This window comes from Leptonotus elevatus, chromosome 19 (assembly GCF_054856555.1).
Source record: "Leptonotus elevatus isolate MCC_2025b chromosome 19, RoL_Lele_1.0, whole genome shotgun sequence".
Classification (NCBI taxonomy): Eukaryota; Metazoa; Chordata; class Actinopteri; order Syngnathiformes; family Syngnathidae; genus Leptonotus; species Leptonotus elevatus.
In genome coordinates this window covers 16,392,816-16,411,277 of record NC_141257.1, presented here as the reverse complement: position 1 = coordinate 16,411,277, position 18,462 = coordinate 16,392,816, and the positions used below count along the sequence as shown (strand labels likewise).

Here is an 18,462-nt window from a genome sequence, read left to right as displayed (position 1 = left end):
AAAAGGTCAATACAGGCTTTTTCAAGCAGGTACTTGGATAAAAAACAAAAAACTGTCTCTTCAGTATAAAAAGTGAGCCTTCTTCACGTTAACTTCTGGTGAATATCTTCTCTTTTCGCCTCTTTCTACCAATACTTTAGGGAAAGTTTTGCAAAAAGCCAGAGGAGTTAATTTTAGGAAAGTGCATGCTTAACACTCCATCCTCCCCTCACTTGCGAACAAGACAAGATACATGAACTCCTCCACTTGGGACAGGTTCTTATGCCCGACTTGGAGAGGGCACTCAACTTTTTCCGACTGAGCACCATGGTCTCAGATTTGGAGGTGCTGATTTTCATCCCAACCGCTTCACCCTCGGTCGGCTACAAACCACTCCAGTGAGAGTAAAAGATTTTGGCTTGATAAAGCCATCAGTACCACAAAATCTGCTAAAAGCAGAAATGCACTACTGAGGCAAAATTGACAAATTGGACCACCTCAAAACCTTGGCTGTGCCAAGAAATTCTGTGCAAGAGTAGCTGTCGTGGAGTCCACCTACACTGGAAACTAATCTGATTTACTGCCGGCAATGTGGACCAAGCTCTGACAGCGGTCGTACAGGTACAGAACAGCCCGTATCAGAGCGTTTGGTACCGCTTACGCCCGAAGCACCCCCCACTAAACTCCCCCAGGGACACGGTCGAACGACTTCTCCAAGTCCACAAAACACATGTAGACTGGTTGGGCGATCTCCCATGCATCCTTGAGGATCCTGCAACGAGTATAGAGTAGGTCCACAGTTCCACGGCCAGGGCTAAAGCCACACAGCCTCTACTGAATCTGAGATTAGATTTCCAGATGAACCATCAACTCCAGCACCCATCAAAAGACCTTACCAGGGAGGTTGAGGAGTGTGAACACGCTGAAGAAAAATATTTTTAACCAGGTTGGTGATTTCAACCCCAGAGATAGGACAGACCACAACAGAATACCAGGAAGTTAGGTGTGTCTAATTGCGAAGATATTCTCCCCACCAACTGACATTGTCCCAAGTCAAAGTCAGCAGTCCAACATATACATCATTATTCAAAATTCAAAATTATTCGCACAAATAAATTCGGAATTGGACTTGTTTTTCAGATTCACAAACATATTCATAATTTTCTCGTGTCTTTTAGGTCCACAATTTTTTTTGTGTTTTTCACGTGTTTTTCAGATCCACAAATACAACCGCGATTTTCACGTCATTTTAAATTTCATGTGTGCATTTTCCATGATTTATGCTTGCGAGTTGTCAAATGTGCATTTGTGGATTGTCGTGCACATTATTTTTGAGACATCACGCTGTTTGGAGATATTCACACACATACAATTCCTCATGTGTCTAAGGCCCGTTCCTCCGCCGTCCACGCGGAGGGAGTGTTGCTGTCTCCATTGACCGGGAACAAGACATTTCTCATTTAAAATTGGAAATTGAAAAACGGAAAACTTGTTTTACTGTTATCTCTTTGAACGCTGCTGCTTCAGCGTAGTAGAAGAAGAAAATTTAACAGTAGAAGAAGAGTGTCTTTCGAGGGAAGGCAAAACAAGCTCAAGGGAAACAAATTTAGGTCGCATTTTGTTTCCCGAATTGTGTGAAATAAACACATAATAGAGGACGAGATCAGTGTTGGGGCCAAAACTGTTTATATTGTATATTAATGATTTGTGCATCTCATTTATTGAAGTTTGTGTTATTTGCAGATGACACAACTATTTTAGTTTCTGGTGAGAAAATGCAGCTTATTTTGGATACAATTACCTCCAAATTTAAGAAAGTAAAAACATGGCTCGATAAAAACAAGTTATCAATACATTTCAACAAGACAAAATTTGTTGTGTTTGGTAATGTTAACTAGGGAACTGCGCAAGATTGCAAATTGTGTAGATTTAGAAAGAGTAAATGAGATTCAATTCCCGGGGGGAATTTTTGATAATAAAATCTGCTGAAAACCACACATTAAATACATTGGATCCAAACTTTTTAAAAGCATCTCCATTCTGACAAAAATCTAACATTTTCTCAACCAGAAACCATTACACAAATATGTTTTCAGAGAGACAGGGAGGTTATGGTTTGAGGGAAGTTCATAACTTAAAGACAAAGTATTCAACAACAACATTGAAGAGTTTCTGTATATCTGTATGTGGAGTGAAAATTTGGAACAAGCAGAGTACTGATTTACAACAATGTCCAAACATGGACCAGTTTAAAAGGAAATATAAAATATAAAATTTCTGAAAAGTATAGGGATGAAGTGCTTTTCAATGAAAAGCAACATGGTTGATGTTATTACTATTATTGTATTTTTATTAGTATTGTTGCTATTGATAAGGAAATATATATATGTATATGTAAAAGTATGACAATAAATGCATAAGGCACACTGTTCAATGTGTTCACTATTAATAATTTCTATAATAACCTTTGTTATTTGTTATTAATAATTAATATATTAGCTGTATATTAGCAGTTTTTTTGTTTTGTTTACTATACATACCTACTATTTACAGATGTTAAAAGGGGTAGGACCTGATAAGTTTATGGTTCTTCCTACTCCTTTTCGAACATGCATGTGTAAATGTGTAGCTCATGATTGGGTGAAACACTGTGAAACTTTCTTATGTTTCTTTCGTTGCTTTAATGTTCCGTCTGTTGTTTTATGTGTTTTGTATATTTTGTCTTTACACATGTACTTTTATAATAAGTCAGTTGTTTCTTTATATGCATGTACGAAATAAAATTGAGAAGAAAAAAATGTGCATGCGATCTGCAAACACATTTGACAACTCGCAAGCAAAAGTCAACCTTCAAAAAGACGTGAAAATCGTGGATTTATTTGTGGATCTGAAAAACGTAAAAATTGAAAAAATGTTTGTGGATCTAAAAAAACGTGAAAATTATTAATATTTTTGTGGATCTGAAAAACATGAAAATCGCAAAATTGTTTGTGGATCTGAAAAACACGTGAAAATCACAGATGCATTTGTGGATCTAATCACTGTGTGAATATTTTTTTTCTTTCCCCATACAATGTGGGTGAAGTTCTGCCGCAGGTAGGAGTTGAAACTCCTTATGAGAGGGGACTCTGCTAGACGTACCCAGCTGAGTTCCACAATACATTTGGGTCTGTCAGGTCGGACCGGCATCTTCCCCACCATTGGAGTCAACATAACAAAATGTGATCGGTTAACAGATCTGCCCCTGTCTTCAGTGTCCAAGATATTTAGCCACAAGTTCGATGATACAACCACAAAGTCAATCATCAAACTGTGGCCTGCTGTGTACTGATGATATCAAGTGGGAGGTGGGGTCATACTTCCCAATCACGCCAAGCTGTGGGGCAATAAGTATGTCCACACCTGCTCAGCGCCTCTCACCGTGGGCAAATCCAGAGTGGCAGATCTCACATCCTCTCGAGGACTGGTACTCGAGCCCAAACTGTATGTGGAGGCAAGCCCGACTATATCTCGTTGCCTCTTCAGGCTATGACCGGCTGTGCCTCATTCATGCAGGCCCGGCCACCATGAGCTGGGCAACAAGCCCCACCTCAAGGCCTGGCTTCTGGGGAGGGCCCCAGTGACCCCGCATCCAGGCGAGGGAAAACAAAGTCCAAGGTTGTTGTGCATCATATGAGGTCTTTGAGTTGTGCTTTGCCTGCTCACCTAGGACCTGTTTTCCATGGGTGACCCTGCCAGGCTCAAAACAGTTTTGCAACCCTTTTTGCAAAAGAAGAACCCGACTCAAAAAAGTGTGTTAAAGGGAACATTGAAAAGGGCTTATGTTGTAGGTCTGTAGCTAAAAATTATGTCACAGCTAAAATTCATATCCCTAAACGTGCATACTCCCATAAAAAAAAACTCCAGTAGTGATCTAAGGGTCTTTTTGTGACGACTTTCACCACAAGTTGCAGCACCGTATTTATGGGTGGTGACGGCTCGTTTCTGCTCGTCATTGGAGGGAGGACGACAGCATTAATATTGTTTCCTGCTTTGCTTTGTCCACATCTAGTTGTCACCTAGAGTCCGAAAACCGTGACCAATCGTAACCAAAATTCATATCACAGCCTTAGTCATGTCCACTTCAAATTGTGAAAATATAAATGATGAAATGATTTTGAATGGACACATTGTTATTCCACTGCTCCACCAACATATGTGGGGGAGGGAGTGGGGTGTGTCCATATTTCAAAGGAAATGAAGATGTTTCTACAATAGTTATTTACTGATTTGTACAGGATTCCTCAAAATTTCTCCAAAATGTACATGTAATAAGCAAATTCACATTCAAAACAGTGAGAACATCAACACATGCAGTTTTATCAAAGTTAAGCCAGAATTATTTGTTGTTTTTACAATTTACTATAGTTAAAAATACTAATAATACTAATAGTTTAAACACTACCTGACCCTGGAACCAAACATTACCATAAATGTGTTTAGAATGACAACAAATTGCAGTTCGAGCAGCGCCTGTCGTTAAGAAGTTTCACCAAATCTAGTGACTTCATAGACATTACATTTCAAAATTGTTATCTAGCATTTTATGTTGAAAATGTACGTTATTACAAGTAAGCTTTGATAAGTCCACTGTATAGCATACAATTGTAAAGAAGTATATATGGTAAAAAAATAGACCAACTCAAACAAAATATGCTACTGAAAATTCCTGAATACAATCTAGATGACAGCACTGAGAGAATCCTACAGCTAAGAAATAACGCTCCCCTATAGTGATGAAGCTCCCTGGCATGTATTGAAGCTTTGCATCTTCTACATTCCTGAACCATTCATTGACAACGGGACTTTAGTCCTAAAAACTCTCCAGCAGCACTGGTATGTTAACCCAAAAGGCTGAAACAAGGCAGTGAATTTATCACAGGTGGAAAATGCCATTACCAAGGGAGGGGACATGACAGAAATCAATATGACACAAAGCACTCAGCCACTGACTCTCATTCATGATAAAGTGTGCCAGTGTCTTTTCACTAAAAGAAGACTATTGAACTTTGGAAACCTCTTACTTTTTGATTTACTCTTGGCTCGCTGACTGCAACAGAGACATTGTTTAACAAGAGAGGGAAGTAATGAATGGACTTGTAAAATGTCTTCACCTCTAGAGAAAAATCCAAGTCAGTATGGATGCCTTTATTAGCTAATGTGGACAAAAGTAATTCAATGCTGTAATTGAAACAATAGAAAGCTGAGGAGTTCACTAAAGAGGACCAATTCAACCCTTTGCGACTGATGCTGTGACATTAACTGAACTATCACATACTACCATAAGGTGGCCCTGGTGGAAACGATGGAATGTTTGAGAAAAGAGGAAGATTGCAGCATATCATTTTGGATATTCCAATATAAAAATCAAGCCAACCATCCACTTTGTAATTTGTAAATATAATTTTTGCAGTCGAGTACCATTCCGTCCTATTATAGTCGTCATTTAACCTACAGTGCATATTTTTGTAATGGGAAAGAAAGCCAGAGTATCCAGAGAAACTCCATGGGGAGAACATTCAAACTTCATACAGAAGGCTCAACCCAAGATAAAACATTTCAAGCCCCCTGACTGTAAGGCATCTACTGTGCCACGAAAGAAAAAAAATCTATGCCAATGTTTTTTTTCTTTTCTTTCTTAGCTAATGACTCAATTTAAATACAGTGGAACTTCCAAATTTGAATGCCTCTATGGTTATGCAATTCTTGAAGTTTTCAGGAAAAACTGATTGACAAACTGACAATCAACCATCAGCACGCTGCACTGCACAAGCTCTTTTATTGTTTCTTTGGATTTATTTTCATGTCTTATTCAAAAAGGACCAGCCTCAACAAATCATTGTAAGAGTGCAAAGTGAAGAAGAATACAGACTTGCAATAATATCTAGCATAAACTCAGAAAACCGGTTCCCAGACCCCCCAAATAAAAACAAAACTGCACCTTTCAGATTGGCCTTTTATTGTGGGCAGTCGAAGGCACACCTGTGCCGAATCAGCATCTTGATATTATGTTGAAAATGTACGTTATTACAAGTAAGCTTTGATAAGTCCACTGTATAGCATACAATTGTAAAGAAGTATATATATGGTAAAAAAATAGACCAACTCAAACAAAATATGCTACTGAAAATTTCTGAATACAATCTAGATGACAGCACTGAGACAATCCTACAGCTAAGAAATAACGCTCCCCTATAGTGATATGGAACACCTGTAAGGTGGGATGGATTATCTTGGCAAAAGATAAGTGCTTGCATTTAGACTGGTTTTTGAAAAATATTTGAGAGAAATGTGTATGTGGAAGAAATTTTAGATCTTTGAAAATGAAATGAAATGAAAAATGGGAGCAAAAACAAAAGTGTTGCATTTTTTATTTTTGTTGAGTGTATAGTATATCCAATAGTTAGGTGCAGGCATTTTTAGTTAAAAATGGCGTAAAATATATATCTTTTTTTACCTCATTCACTTCCAGCAATTTTCACTGAAGCAACCCCTTTCGCTCCCGGCTGCTTTACTTGATTTTGCAAGGCCCACAGAATATTGTGTTCTATTGCTATAAAAAAAAACTACCAAAGAGAACTTACCAAAATAAAGATTAGAGTCTCTTCATTCATCAGGAAAAAAAAGTATATTTGTATCTATTTCCGTTTTACAGCAACTAGCAATAGAATATAGTAAGTTTCATCATTTTTCACAAACCTGTTGAAAACACTGGGGAAAAGAGCTGGTTGCAACATGGCCCTGGCTGATCTCTGATACTCTGCTGCCACTTGCTGGCCATTTTTTGTAAAAACTATTTTAAAAAATTGTTTGCCTTTTGTATGCTCTAGCAGGGTTCACCAATTCCGGTCCTCAAGGTCAGGAGTCCTGCAGGTTTTAGATGTTTCCGCCTACCAACACACCTGATATTAAAAATCTGGATTGTTATCAGCTATGCTGATGAGCTGAATCAGGTGTGCTAGTGGGCGGAAACATCTAAAACCTGCAGGACTGCGGACCTCGAGGACCGGAATTGGTAAACCCTGCTCGAGCATTAAAAAAACATTAAACGTATAAATATGTTTTTGGGAGTGAATGACAAAGTATCAAAAAAACATATAATAAGTTTTTAGGTTTAAATGAGACAGCACCTGATAGCGCCTAGCATCCAAAATGAGTTTCCTCCGCAGGTTGTCCAGGCTCTCCCTTAGAGATGGGGTGAGAAACTCAGTCATCCAGGAGAGACTCCGAGTAGAGCTGCTGCTCATCCACATCGAGTGGTGCCAAATGAGGTGGCTCAGACATCTAGTTAGGATGATTCCTTCCTGGATGCTGCTGACGTGTTCTAGGCACGTCCCACCAGGATGAGGCCACGAGGACGACCCAGGACACGCTTCAGCAACTATTGGGATCCCCGCGGAGAGCTGGGCATTTATCCGCAGGAATTGCATACCGCCGCCGACTGAGCATCCCAGATTAGAAAAATAACATTCTTCCAAACACAATCCACTGGAGGAAGACACGCTGTTGAAACTGACCTTGTCCACCCCATCCATTTCCAATCTGGCTCTGCGTAGGTGGCTCCACCTCAAAGGGAAGAGTGACAACGACTGATGTTGACAATCTGTTCAACAACCTTGAGTTCACTGGCCGGCACGAATGGTGTAACATTATTATCGGCAACTTGGCAAACTTGTTAGCCTCCCACGAGCAGCTCTAGTACTTCTGAGGATTATCCTCAGGCACCTTTGGGTGACACAACATCAACAAGCTCTGCTGCAATGATTGCAGCATTCATTCAGTATGTTTACTTTCCACAGACAAACCTCTGGATATGACGCTAAGCATATGCATTCAACTTCCTTGGTCAACCACGTGAGGCCTCTTCTGAGTGAAACTTTTTCTGTTAAACTGCTGTATGGTCTTGGCCACTATGTTGACGTTCATTTTCTTTGTGTTTGCAATCTTCAGACAGCCTTGGCCATTTTTATGCATAGCAACACGTTTTTCTTACAGATCTTCAGTGAGTTCTTTGCCATGAGGTGCCATAATGAACTTCCGTGACCACCGTGAGCAAGTTCACCAAATTTAACACAACTGCTCATAGAACCCTGCAGTGAGGTTCGTGGCCAGTGAGGGACTAATAATAGAGTCACACTGACAAATTTATGAGCCAAACAGAGTAGCATATATGTCATTAACTTAGCAGTCAGACATAGATACATAATTATATCAGCATTCTTTTTACACACATCTTTGGCCATAAAGAACATTATTTACAGTGGTTTGGCGCTCATTAGCCAATGTGATTTTTCTTTTTTATATATATGCAGTATATATAAAAATCTCATTCACTCCCAGCCATTTTCACTGAGCCATTTTTTTGCTAGCTAGCCCGCTAGCCTACAACCATAATGTGAGTTACACCTTCCAAACAAATCTTCCACCAATTCACTATTTAAACATCATGCACAACATATACACGGCTAAATTTGTGACTGGGATAAAAGTTCATTTTGCAGTTGATGTCACGCATCATCATCTTCATTCGATCTATCTATCTATCTATCTATCTATCTATCTATCTATCATCTATCAAACTGTGAGGTGTGGTTGCTTTCGGTGACAGTTTGAAAACAGCATATGGCCTTCAATCAATCGCCTACATGCTTTTTAATTACACAAGGATTTTTGCTATTTGTAGGCTGCCTGGGTCCCTATCACCCGCAATAGCAGGGGCACATTGTATAGAATATATATTGTGGTGATATTATTTTTATTTTGTCTTAATGAGCATACTTGAGTATTGATATTGGAGTAATCCAAAAGTAATCCAGTTACATAATTTTAATATTATGGTACTTGGATTACGTTACTAACTACATTTTTTAGCAGGTAACTTGTAACTGTAACGGATTACATTTTAAAAGTAACCCTCCCAACCCTGATTATCATTAACATTGTCATAGATACAAATTGTCTAAAACCAAGTTACTTTTTTAAGTCTTATCTTAAATGTAATGAGATTTGTTTGGACCATAAATGAGACATCATTATTATTATTATTATTACTATTATATCAATATAAATATATTAACCATTGACTGATATTAACTTACCAACTGCAAGATGCAGCCTGTGCTCAAAGCACTGCAGCCTGGTCCACTCGTTTAAGGCAGCTGCCCTCACCATGTTTGCAGCAATGTCTGTCTGATGAGATTTCATACATGTCCAGCATGTTGATAATTTTTTTAAACCCATCTTTACTTACGCTGTTGAATGGCACCATGTCTTCAGCCAGGTGAAAAGTTATTGCATTCGTGATTTGTCGGTGCTGTTTGGACTTCTTATCATAAGGTGTTATGCTGGCAAAGGCCCCAGTAATTGCTTTTTGAGTAGATGAAGTTTCACCTTGGGTCCCACTTCTAGTTTGAAGTGGTCATACAGGAACTGGCGATTCAAATGGTCGGTTTGTTGAATTACCTGGTGTTGCGGTAACAACGGCGAGGCACTGTCGGCAGAGGAGTTTTTTTTGTTCTGTATCTTCTTTTTTATAGTTGAAATACTTCCAAATTTCAGATGTTGACTTTCTTTTGGGGACTAAATCCAGTCGCTTTTACCGCTGTCTAGTCCTGCATGTCGCCTGTTAGTATTTTCAGAGTAGTAGCTGGGAGAGTGGAGGCGAGAAGGGCCTCTGGTGACTGATTAGCAGGAGGGAGGGGGAGAGCGAGATGGGCTGTGCAGCACATGGAGTAGCTTGCTGCTTTTATAGAGCAAAACAAACGTTTGCTTGTTCTACAAAAAAAAATAAAAACATAAAGATAGAACATATTTATACATTTTTGAGAACAAATTAGTTAAAAGGCTACTCCATAAATTAATTAATTGATTGTTGTGCAGTATTTGGAATTTAATTTAAGCCTACAGTAAAATATTGTAGGTCCAATTTAAAACCTCATCCTCATTTTCTTCTTTGAGCTTCAAAAGCCATCCATCCATCCATTTTCTTAACAGCTTTCTCCTCACAAGCCTCTTCATCTAAATAGATTATTACCAGTAGAGAAAATCCTTATTTTTCAGTACTGTTCCGAATGATTGTTTTTAGTCTTTTGAAAAGGAGAATGATTGTACCACAGACACAATTGTAGTTGGCACAGTGAGCAAGACTCAAGTAACTGTCACCTCCTGTTCAGTCTGAATCAAATCAAATCGGACGTACAGTTGTCTGGGATCTTGCATTCATTCCCCACCGTTTGGGAGCTTGCAGTCCAATGACATCAACTCCTAGTCTTACAAAATCAAAGCAGAAGAAGGTCACCAACTTTCGTATGAACCCTTTAGTGCGGGTGCCAAAACCACTCTTAAGGAGGCAGCACTTTGCGGTAGCAGACACCGGATGCCTTTTGTCAGTTGTTTTTTGTTTCCCAGTTTCATGCACAAAGTAAATATAAATACTGTATAAAGCACACAAGTATTAAATACATTAGCATGAGTATAGCAACACCGAATGCATGCTACAAGTGTAATTATAAAACATTATATTGTAAAGAGACAGAACAGACACTTACCAATAGGGTCCTCTGCTCAAGTACAGCAGTTTTACCAATAGATGGTTCTGTTGAAGTTGAACCATGCTATTTCTGCATGTGAAGCCCATATCTCACTGAAGGATGACACTAACAAATGTTGATTTCACGTCAGGGTTCGTTCAAGGTCGCAATGTTTCCGAAACATTATTTGCACAGTTTTAGTAGTTCTCTAAACAGTCTTATAGTTTTTCATATTGTCAGGAAAATGTGGACATGTTCAAAATTGACTTGTGACAAGAACAACCATGAAGACTATTTAAGGAACCAATAAAATTGTTTAGAGAATGTTTAGGAACGTTACGACTTTGATTGAACCTTGACATCAACATTCATTAGCATTGCAAATGTTTGCCCCACAGTGGGAAATGGGCGGGATTGCACAATCAGAAGGGAGACTGGCAGCCCCACTTTCCATTTATATGAAATGGGAATATGCAGATTTGGCATTTAATGATGAAATCATGGACACGATTGGATACTAAATGAAAATCAATAAAAAGCACAGACCAGAGAGGTAAAATGGAAAACACTTTTACGTAATCTTTATTATTGCTTAATTTTTTTATTCATATGCAGGTGAGCCTCTACCTCTGCTAATGGACATCCAATCATACCTTGAGTCACAAAACACCAGAGAAGGAAAATGGCAAACTGAGCACACTTGATATTTTCACCTGACTATTCTACGTAGCACAAGAGGAATGTGTCACATGACAGGTGGTGCCCTGATTTAAAACAAGTGAATCATGTGTATGTGTGTGCATATGCATCAACACGCGCGCACACACCCACACCCGCACCCGCACCCGCACCCGCACCCGCACACGCACACGCACACGCACACACACACACACACACACACACACACACACACACACAGCTGGTGATTAAAGATACAACATCCAGCAGATCGTCTGTATGGGCCGGGGCAACAGCTTGTATGAACCAGTCTCCACCTACAACGGTAGGTCCCAGGTAATAAATCACAGATGACAGAAGGCATTACACGCACAACCGGACCGCTGCTGCCGCACGTTAGGAGCAATTAATTAGCTGGCTGACACTCATTTATCACTGTAGCAATAAGATGAAAAGTCAAGAGTTTATTAAAGCCCCACTTAATTTTCAAGAGCTGTAAGCCAATGGCTGAGATACCACACACATGCAAACACACACGCACGCACTCACACACAGTAATTAATGAAAACAAATGTATAGCAAGTATGATTTTTAATGACGTACACGTACACAGATAAAATACAAGTATCACAATCACACTATATCTAGCTACAGTGGTGATCGAAATTTTGGCCACCCCAGTGTATTAATGTGCATAAATACGGCAAGGAAAAGATGGGGGGGGGGGGGGGTTGGATCTCCTATAGCGAACAAATTATAGATGAGACATTCTTGTAAGATGTAAAAGTAAACTTTTATTTAATTTCAATCATACTTTCAAAATAACAGAAAACAAAATAATAGTGTCTGCAAAAGTTTGGGCACCCTGCAGACTTTTCAGCATGGACCGCTGAGACCTGATAATGTCATGGATTGTTCACAATCATTGACTGGAAAGATCAGGTGATGTCAATCTCAAAGGTTTCAAAAAAAAACCTGAAAATAATTGACTCTCACAAAGCAGGAGAAGGCTATAATAAGATAGCAATGTGTTTTCAGATGCCAATATCCTCTGTTCAGATTGTAATTAAGAAATGGCAGTCATCGGGAACAGTGGAAGTTAAAGCAAGAACTAGAAGACCAAGAAAAAACTCGCAGGATTCTGACAAAAGCAAGTCAAAATACACGTGTGATTCCACGATCCCTCCAGAAAGATCTGGCAAACACTGCAACTGTGCTACACTATTTCACTAAAAAACGATCAGAAGAAAGAAAACCTCATCTACGTCCTCACCGCAAAAATCTGTTTGAATTTGCATGAACATACAGATAAGCCTGATGCATTTTGAAAATACATTCTCTGGACTGATGAGGTTAAAATTAGGGCTGTCAGTTTAACACATTAGACAGATTAATTAATTATGCTGCAAATTAACGAAATTAACGCTAGAAGCCATTTGGGCTTTTCTACATCGAATACACCAAGGGCAGCCCAGTGGCTGGATTAGTCTCACCATTTATTTGCAAATGAGGTAATAACTGTCTCCAAGTGTTTTAGTTAGTTTTGGATTAACATCCAAACACAGGTGTTATCAGCTCTACAATTTTTCTAATTTCAATACCAATAGGGCAGTTGGCTGCCCTTTTGGCCAACCCAACAATGACCCTTGCCTTATGGATGCTAATGTGCCTGTAGCTTCATTTATCAGGTTCCATAAATGTGAAGTGAAATCTTCGCAAGTATTTGAAATTTGGCCCATTGAGTGACCCGTAGGCTGCAGTGGCACATCACTTCCTAGTCAAAAGCAGGATGACAACAGACATGGGCACAAGTGCGGCATAGGAGGCAAGTCAAGTTTATTTAAATTAAGAACAAAGACGGGACTATTAACAAGAACGCAGTGATTTGTACCTTGTGTAAAAAAATAATAATTTTCGGTAATGTCCTAGAATTAAAATTCTTTATTTGGAGACCTTTAGCAGATATGAGAGTCAAATTGATTAATTAGATTGAATAATCACAAATCATGTAATTAATTAGATTTTTTTTTTTTTTTATCGCCTGACAGCACTAGTTCAAATACAAGCTTTTGGTTGAAATGAGCAAATGTACATTTGGAGAAGAATGGACACAGAATTAAAAGATAAGTACCTCAGTCCAACTATTAACTCATTCACTCCCAGCCATTTTCACTTCGCTCCCGGCTGTTTTACTGGATTTTTACTAATTTTGCAAGGCCCACAGAATATTATGTTCTATTGCTATAAAAACATGGAACCTACCAAAAGAAAGTTTAGAGTTTCTTCTTTCATCAGGAAGAAAAGTACATTTGTATGTTTCCACTTTGTCGCAATTCGCATTACAATATATCTAAGTTTCATCATTATTCACAAATCTGTTAAAAACAGTGGGGAAAAAAGCTTGTTGCCATATGTCCCTGGTTGGTCTCTTATACTCTGCTGCTACCATTGCTTTAAGCGACCTATTCAGGTCAGAGGCTGCATAAAAGCCTTACGTATGCTCAAGCATAAAAATAAAAATAAACATTAAAAAAAAAAGTATACATACATTTTTGGGACTATGGCAATATTTAAAATAGAACGTTTTTAAATGTTTTTGGGAGCAAATTAGTTAAGCATGGAGGTGGCTCTATCATGCATTGCAGCAAGTGCAACAGAGAACAGTTCACAAGTAGAATGAAAATGAATTTAATAAAATTTCAGCAACTTCTACAAATGGATAAAGATAGATAAGATAAATCTCATGACCTCAACATCATTGAAAATCTATGGATAGACTTTAAAAGAACAGAAGTGCAACAAACAATCCAGAAATCTAAAATAACTGGAACACTTTTGTCAGGAAAAAAGGGCGACAATATCTCAAACAAGAATAGAAAGAAAAGCGTTTACAAGCTGTGATACATGCCAAAAGGGGCAGTACAAGTTATTAACTGTGCAGGGTGCCCAAACTTTTGCAGATGCCATTTTTAGGTTTTCTGTTTTTGTTTTTTTTGTTTGTTTTTAAATAAAGTGTAAATGATGGAAATTAAATACAACTTATATGTTATAAGAATGTCTCATCTGTAGTGTGAGTTTTCCATCTTTCCTTGGCAAGTTTATACACAATAATACATTTACTATTAAGTTTTTACCTAGGGTGCTCAAACTTTCAATCCAATTACACAGGATTGTAATTGTAATTGTTAAGAATGAATCAAGTAGGTTGGGTAATTGATATCACCATGGAAAGCAGCTATTAGACAATGAATGAGAAATGACAAACCAAGCTTAAACCCGCTAAAACCAATGCAATTGGTTGTTTGCAAAAGCAGTAAAAGTCACCAAGTTGCTGGTCCCAAAAGCTTGGAGAGAGGAGCTTGCATTCTCCACAAAGTGACATTTAGGGTCACAATGTGACAGTTGTCACGTGCCCCGACAGAGGCAAAGTCGCTGTTTTGACAGTCCTGACTGAGGACCACTAGGGACAGGGAGACAACGCTGGGCTTCTTTCTCAAGGCCTGACAGTCAACCGTCAACTTGTGAATATGACGAAAAAGGAAGACTACAAAATGCCCAAAGACAATAACATTTGTATTCACATAAGGAAATTACTATTCACCAACCTAACATGTATCTAATACAGAATACTGAATGTAATGTAACATTAAGCTACATTACAAAAGAGTGTGTTTCAACACAGTACAGTCCAAGCTTTCTCAAACATCTCTGGCCTTTTTTACTCATTCAAACCCAAAAAAACGTATGAATATGTTTATACCCAAAAAACATATAAATAAGTTTTATTGTATAAAACGTATAAATACATTTATGTTCATTTTTATTTTTATGCTTAAGCAAACAGAAGGCTTTGATGCAGCTTCTGACCTGAAGAGGTCGCTTAACTCATTGACTCCCAGACATTTTCACTGAAGCAACTGCCTTCGCTCCCGGCTGTTTTACTGGTTTCTGATTGATTTTGCAAGGCCCACAGAATATTCTCTTCTATTGCTATATAAACATGGAACCTACCAAAAGAAAGATTAGAGTCTCTTCTTCCATCAGGAAAAAATATATATATTTGTATCCGTTTCCGTTTTGCAGCAATTAGCATTAGAGTATAGCTAATTTATCATTGTTCACAAATCTGCTTAGAACTGTGGGTCAGTCAGCTTGTTTTTAACATGGCCCTGGTTGATCTCTTCTACTCTACTGCCGTTTTTGTAGTAACTACAATTGCTTTAACCGTTTTGTGCAGTTGAGAGGCTGCATCAAAGCCGTCTTTGTAAATACAAAAAAATATATACATATAAATAAAAAAAAGCGTATAAAATCTTTGGGACACTTTAAACATTTAAAATAGAATGTGTTTATATGTTTTGGGAGCAAATGAGTTAAAGCAATGGTAGTTATTACAAATAAACGGTTAGCAGGTGGCAGGAGTATAAGAGATCAGCTCGGTACCATGTTGCCAAGCTCTTTTTCCCAGTGTTTTCAACAGGTTTGTGAATAAAGATGAAACTTAGCTATATTCTAATGCTAATAGCTACAAAACGGAAACAGATACAAATATATTTTTTCCTGATGAAAGAAGACTCTTATCTTTTTTTTTTGGTAGGTTCCATGTTTTTATAGCAATAGAATAGAATATTCTGTGGGCCTTGCCAAATCAGTCAAAATCCAGTGAAACAGCCGGGAGCAAAGGGGCTTGCTTCAGTGGAAATGGTTGGGAGTGAATGAGATAATTTAAAGCAAAAATGTTCACATCCACCCACCCACACACGACAGTTGTTACAAGTGAATTTTACATTAATCAAAATACAACCTAAATACTGTAAATGGATTGTATAGATGGGTACTTTATGTGTTATGCCTCACAATAGTAATACTAATAAATACAAATAATAAAGTAATAAAGTATGTCAATATGATACCAAATGGGTGACAAATCACTGCTCACTAGTCAAACAGATTTGTCATTGCTGCGTCCTCATAGCTTTTCGAAGTTCACAGCAAAAAATAATAAACAAATAAACATCCTGTTGAATGCTGCAGTATTGTACTCCATAGTCTCCACTTGGCAAGCTGTTCATTATCTTGCCCCCAACAGTCTCCTCGCAAGTAAAAACTTATCAAGGCCAACAACCAGATGTTCTAAACCGTTGCTTCACTGTATTGCCGCCACCAACTTCCAACAAAACAAACATAGAAAATAGGCTTTGCCGCCATTTCAGAAAACAAAAGGATCCTTCAACAGCATTGGATGGGTTTATCTTAACAACAATTATGATTGAATACAGTACTCTACATATTTTTTTGCTTTTGTTTTTAAATCCAAAAGGCAGCTTACTGCATAACTGTCATCAGTAGTGAACATAAATACGATTCATTACATTTCATCATCAAATTAAATTCTTGTTTCTTCCATCAGACTGTTATTTACTTCATTGCTCCATTTACTACTTCAAAATTGATAACAAACTAATGTCTTGCACTCCATATCAAAAATTACATCACATAATTTGTGCTGACCAATGTAATTAAAGAAAGCAACATTAAAAAAGACTAAATATTCGATTAAGATTACAACTAAATTCTCAACCTAGTTAGTGGTAGCAGCAGATGAGCAGATTCATGTCAGGAGTTTATCTTAGAGCAATTGTGTCTTTCAGATTCTGTCAGTTTGCATTGGTCAGCTGAGGTGATTGTGGGCTGTAGGGGGCGGTCTTGTTCTCTCTTGTTCTTCAGCCTGTATCAACCGCCATTCTTCAAATGCCTCAATTTTGCCTTTGCTTTTCTCTAAGCCAACGGTCATCGGTCCCAAGTTTTTTTGCCAGGTGAGGTGGCTGCCCCGGCTCTCACAACCTGTGCAATGCAAAGATAGAAAGAGTCAGGGCAGCACACCTCAAACCCCGACCAGAAAAACCTCACAACTTTTATATTAACTTCATAATTAAAACCCATTAAATACTACCACAACAAATAATACACAAACACTACACTTTGTATAATTTTATGTATATTGTATTGAAAATACACTAATCACAAAAAGTTAGGGACAGTTGGGCTTTGGGTGAAATTTCAGTATGAAGCTGAAACGTATAAACATATAATGTATTTATAACCGTTATAGGTGAATTTAATTTGACCTGAACTTTTACACAACTTGCTGTTCTCTAACAAGGAGCTGAACAGCAAAATTCAAACAGTTGCATGAGCCATGAATCGACCAATTCATTTTCTGGTTGAGTTAGAATTGTTATCTAAGCAGTACTCCTTTATCATGCTCTTCATATTTGGAATTCATGAGCCCATGACAACACCTAACAATTGATCAACAGTGTCAAATTGGGGCTGCAAAAAGGAGTTTCTCACAGCAATGTGGTCACCGACTGAACTGAAGAGTGTTAGAGTTTCATTAGGGGGTTGCAAAAGTACGGAAGCATGGAACTACCAATGTGGAGTAAACATTTTTAATTGGCAAAATACGTTTAATCGTGTTTGCAAATACGTTTAATCGTGTTTGCAAATACGTTCAAACGTATTCCAAAGTGTTTACAAGTACGTTTGAACGTATTTAAATATGTTCAAACATATGCATACTTGCAAATACATGAATGTACTTCCCCCCATAATGCCACGGGGTATTGACTTGCACATGCGCAAGTAAAAAGAAAAAAATAGCTATTTTGTAGCATTTGGCCTACATTATAGCAATTTGTTCGAAAATTAAGTAAATAAACTTGGGGTGTCAGGCGATTAAAATGTTTCATCGTAATTAATCGCATGACTTCAACAACTCACAATTTGTATATCTGTTCTAAATGTACAATAATCTTTTTTCTAAGTTTTCATATTCTTAACATAAAAGAGGAAAAAATGCCATAGAAATATGGCTGCATCTTTTAGTCATTGATATTTTCATAATAATTCATAAAATTTAGTTAAAATTAAAAATAAATACTTTGCAGTAAAAAACGAGTGTGATAATGATTTTTGTTGAGGTCATTTTTTCTGCCCCTAGATGGCATAATTGCATTTGTAAGACGGTGACTGCTCAGTGCATTTTTGTCTTCACATCAAGAGCTATCTAATCTTTAAAGTTGTATTTGAAGTAACTTGTGAAATTCTGCATATTTTTAAAATTGTTAAATACAACTTGACCCCAGTCTCCACACATGTATGCATTGTTATTACATTTATTACTGCTAAATATTGACGTGGACGTGTGTGCTGCATTGCGACTGGAATTCCCCCA

General features: G+C 37.9%; 1 protein-coding gene across 3 annotated transcripts in view; it reads right to left on the bottom strand.

The window, feature by feature from the left end:
- phf14 (PHD finger protein 14) overlaps positions 1–18,462 on the bottom strand; it is a 157,751-nt gene that overhangs the window by 47,624 nt on the left and 91,665 nt on the right. Inside the window, exon 17 of one of the 3 annotated variants that reach the window (XM_086062107.1) lies at positions 11,800–17,069. The exons of the other annotated variants lie outside the window; for them this stretch is intronic. Within the exon in view, the coding sequence (XP_085918233.1) occupies positions 17,063–17,069 (7 nt within the window). The 3' untranslated portion in view covers positions 11,800–17,062. Of the gene's footprint in view, positions 1–11,799; positions 17,070–18,462 lie in introns of those variants that run through there. 3 annotated transcript variants of the gene reach the window in all.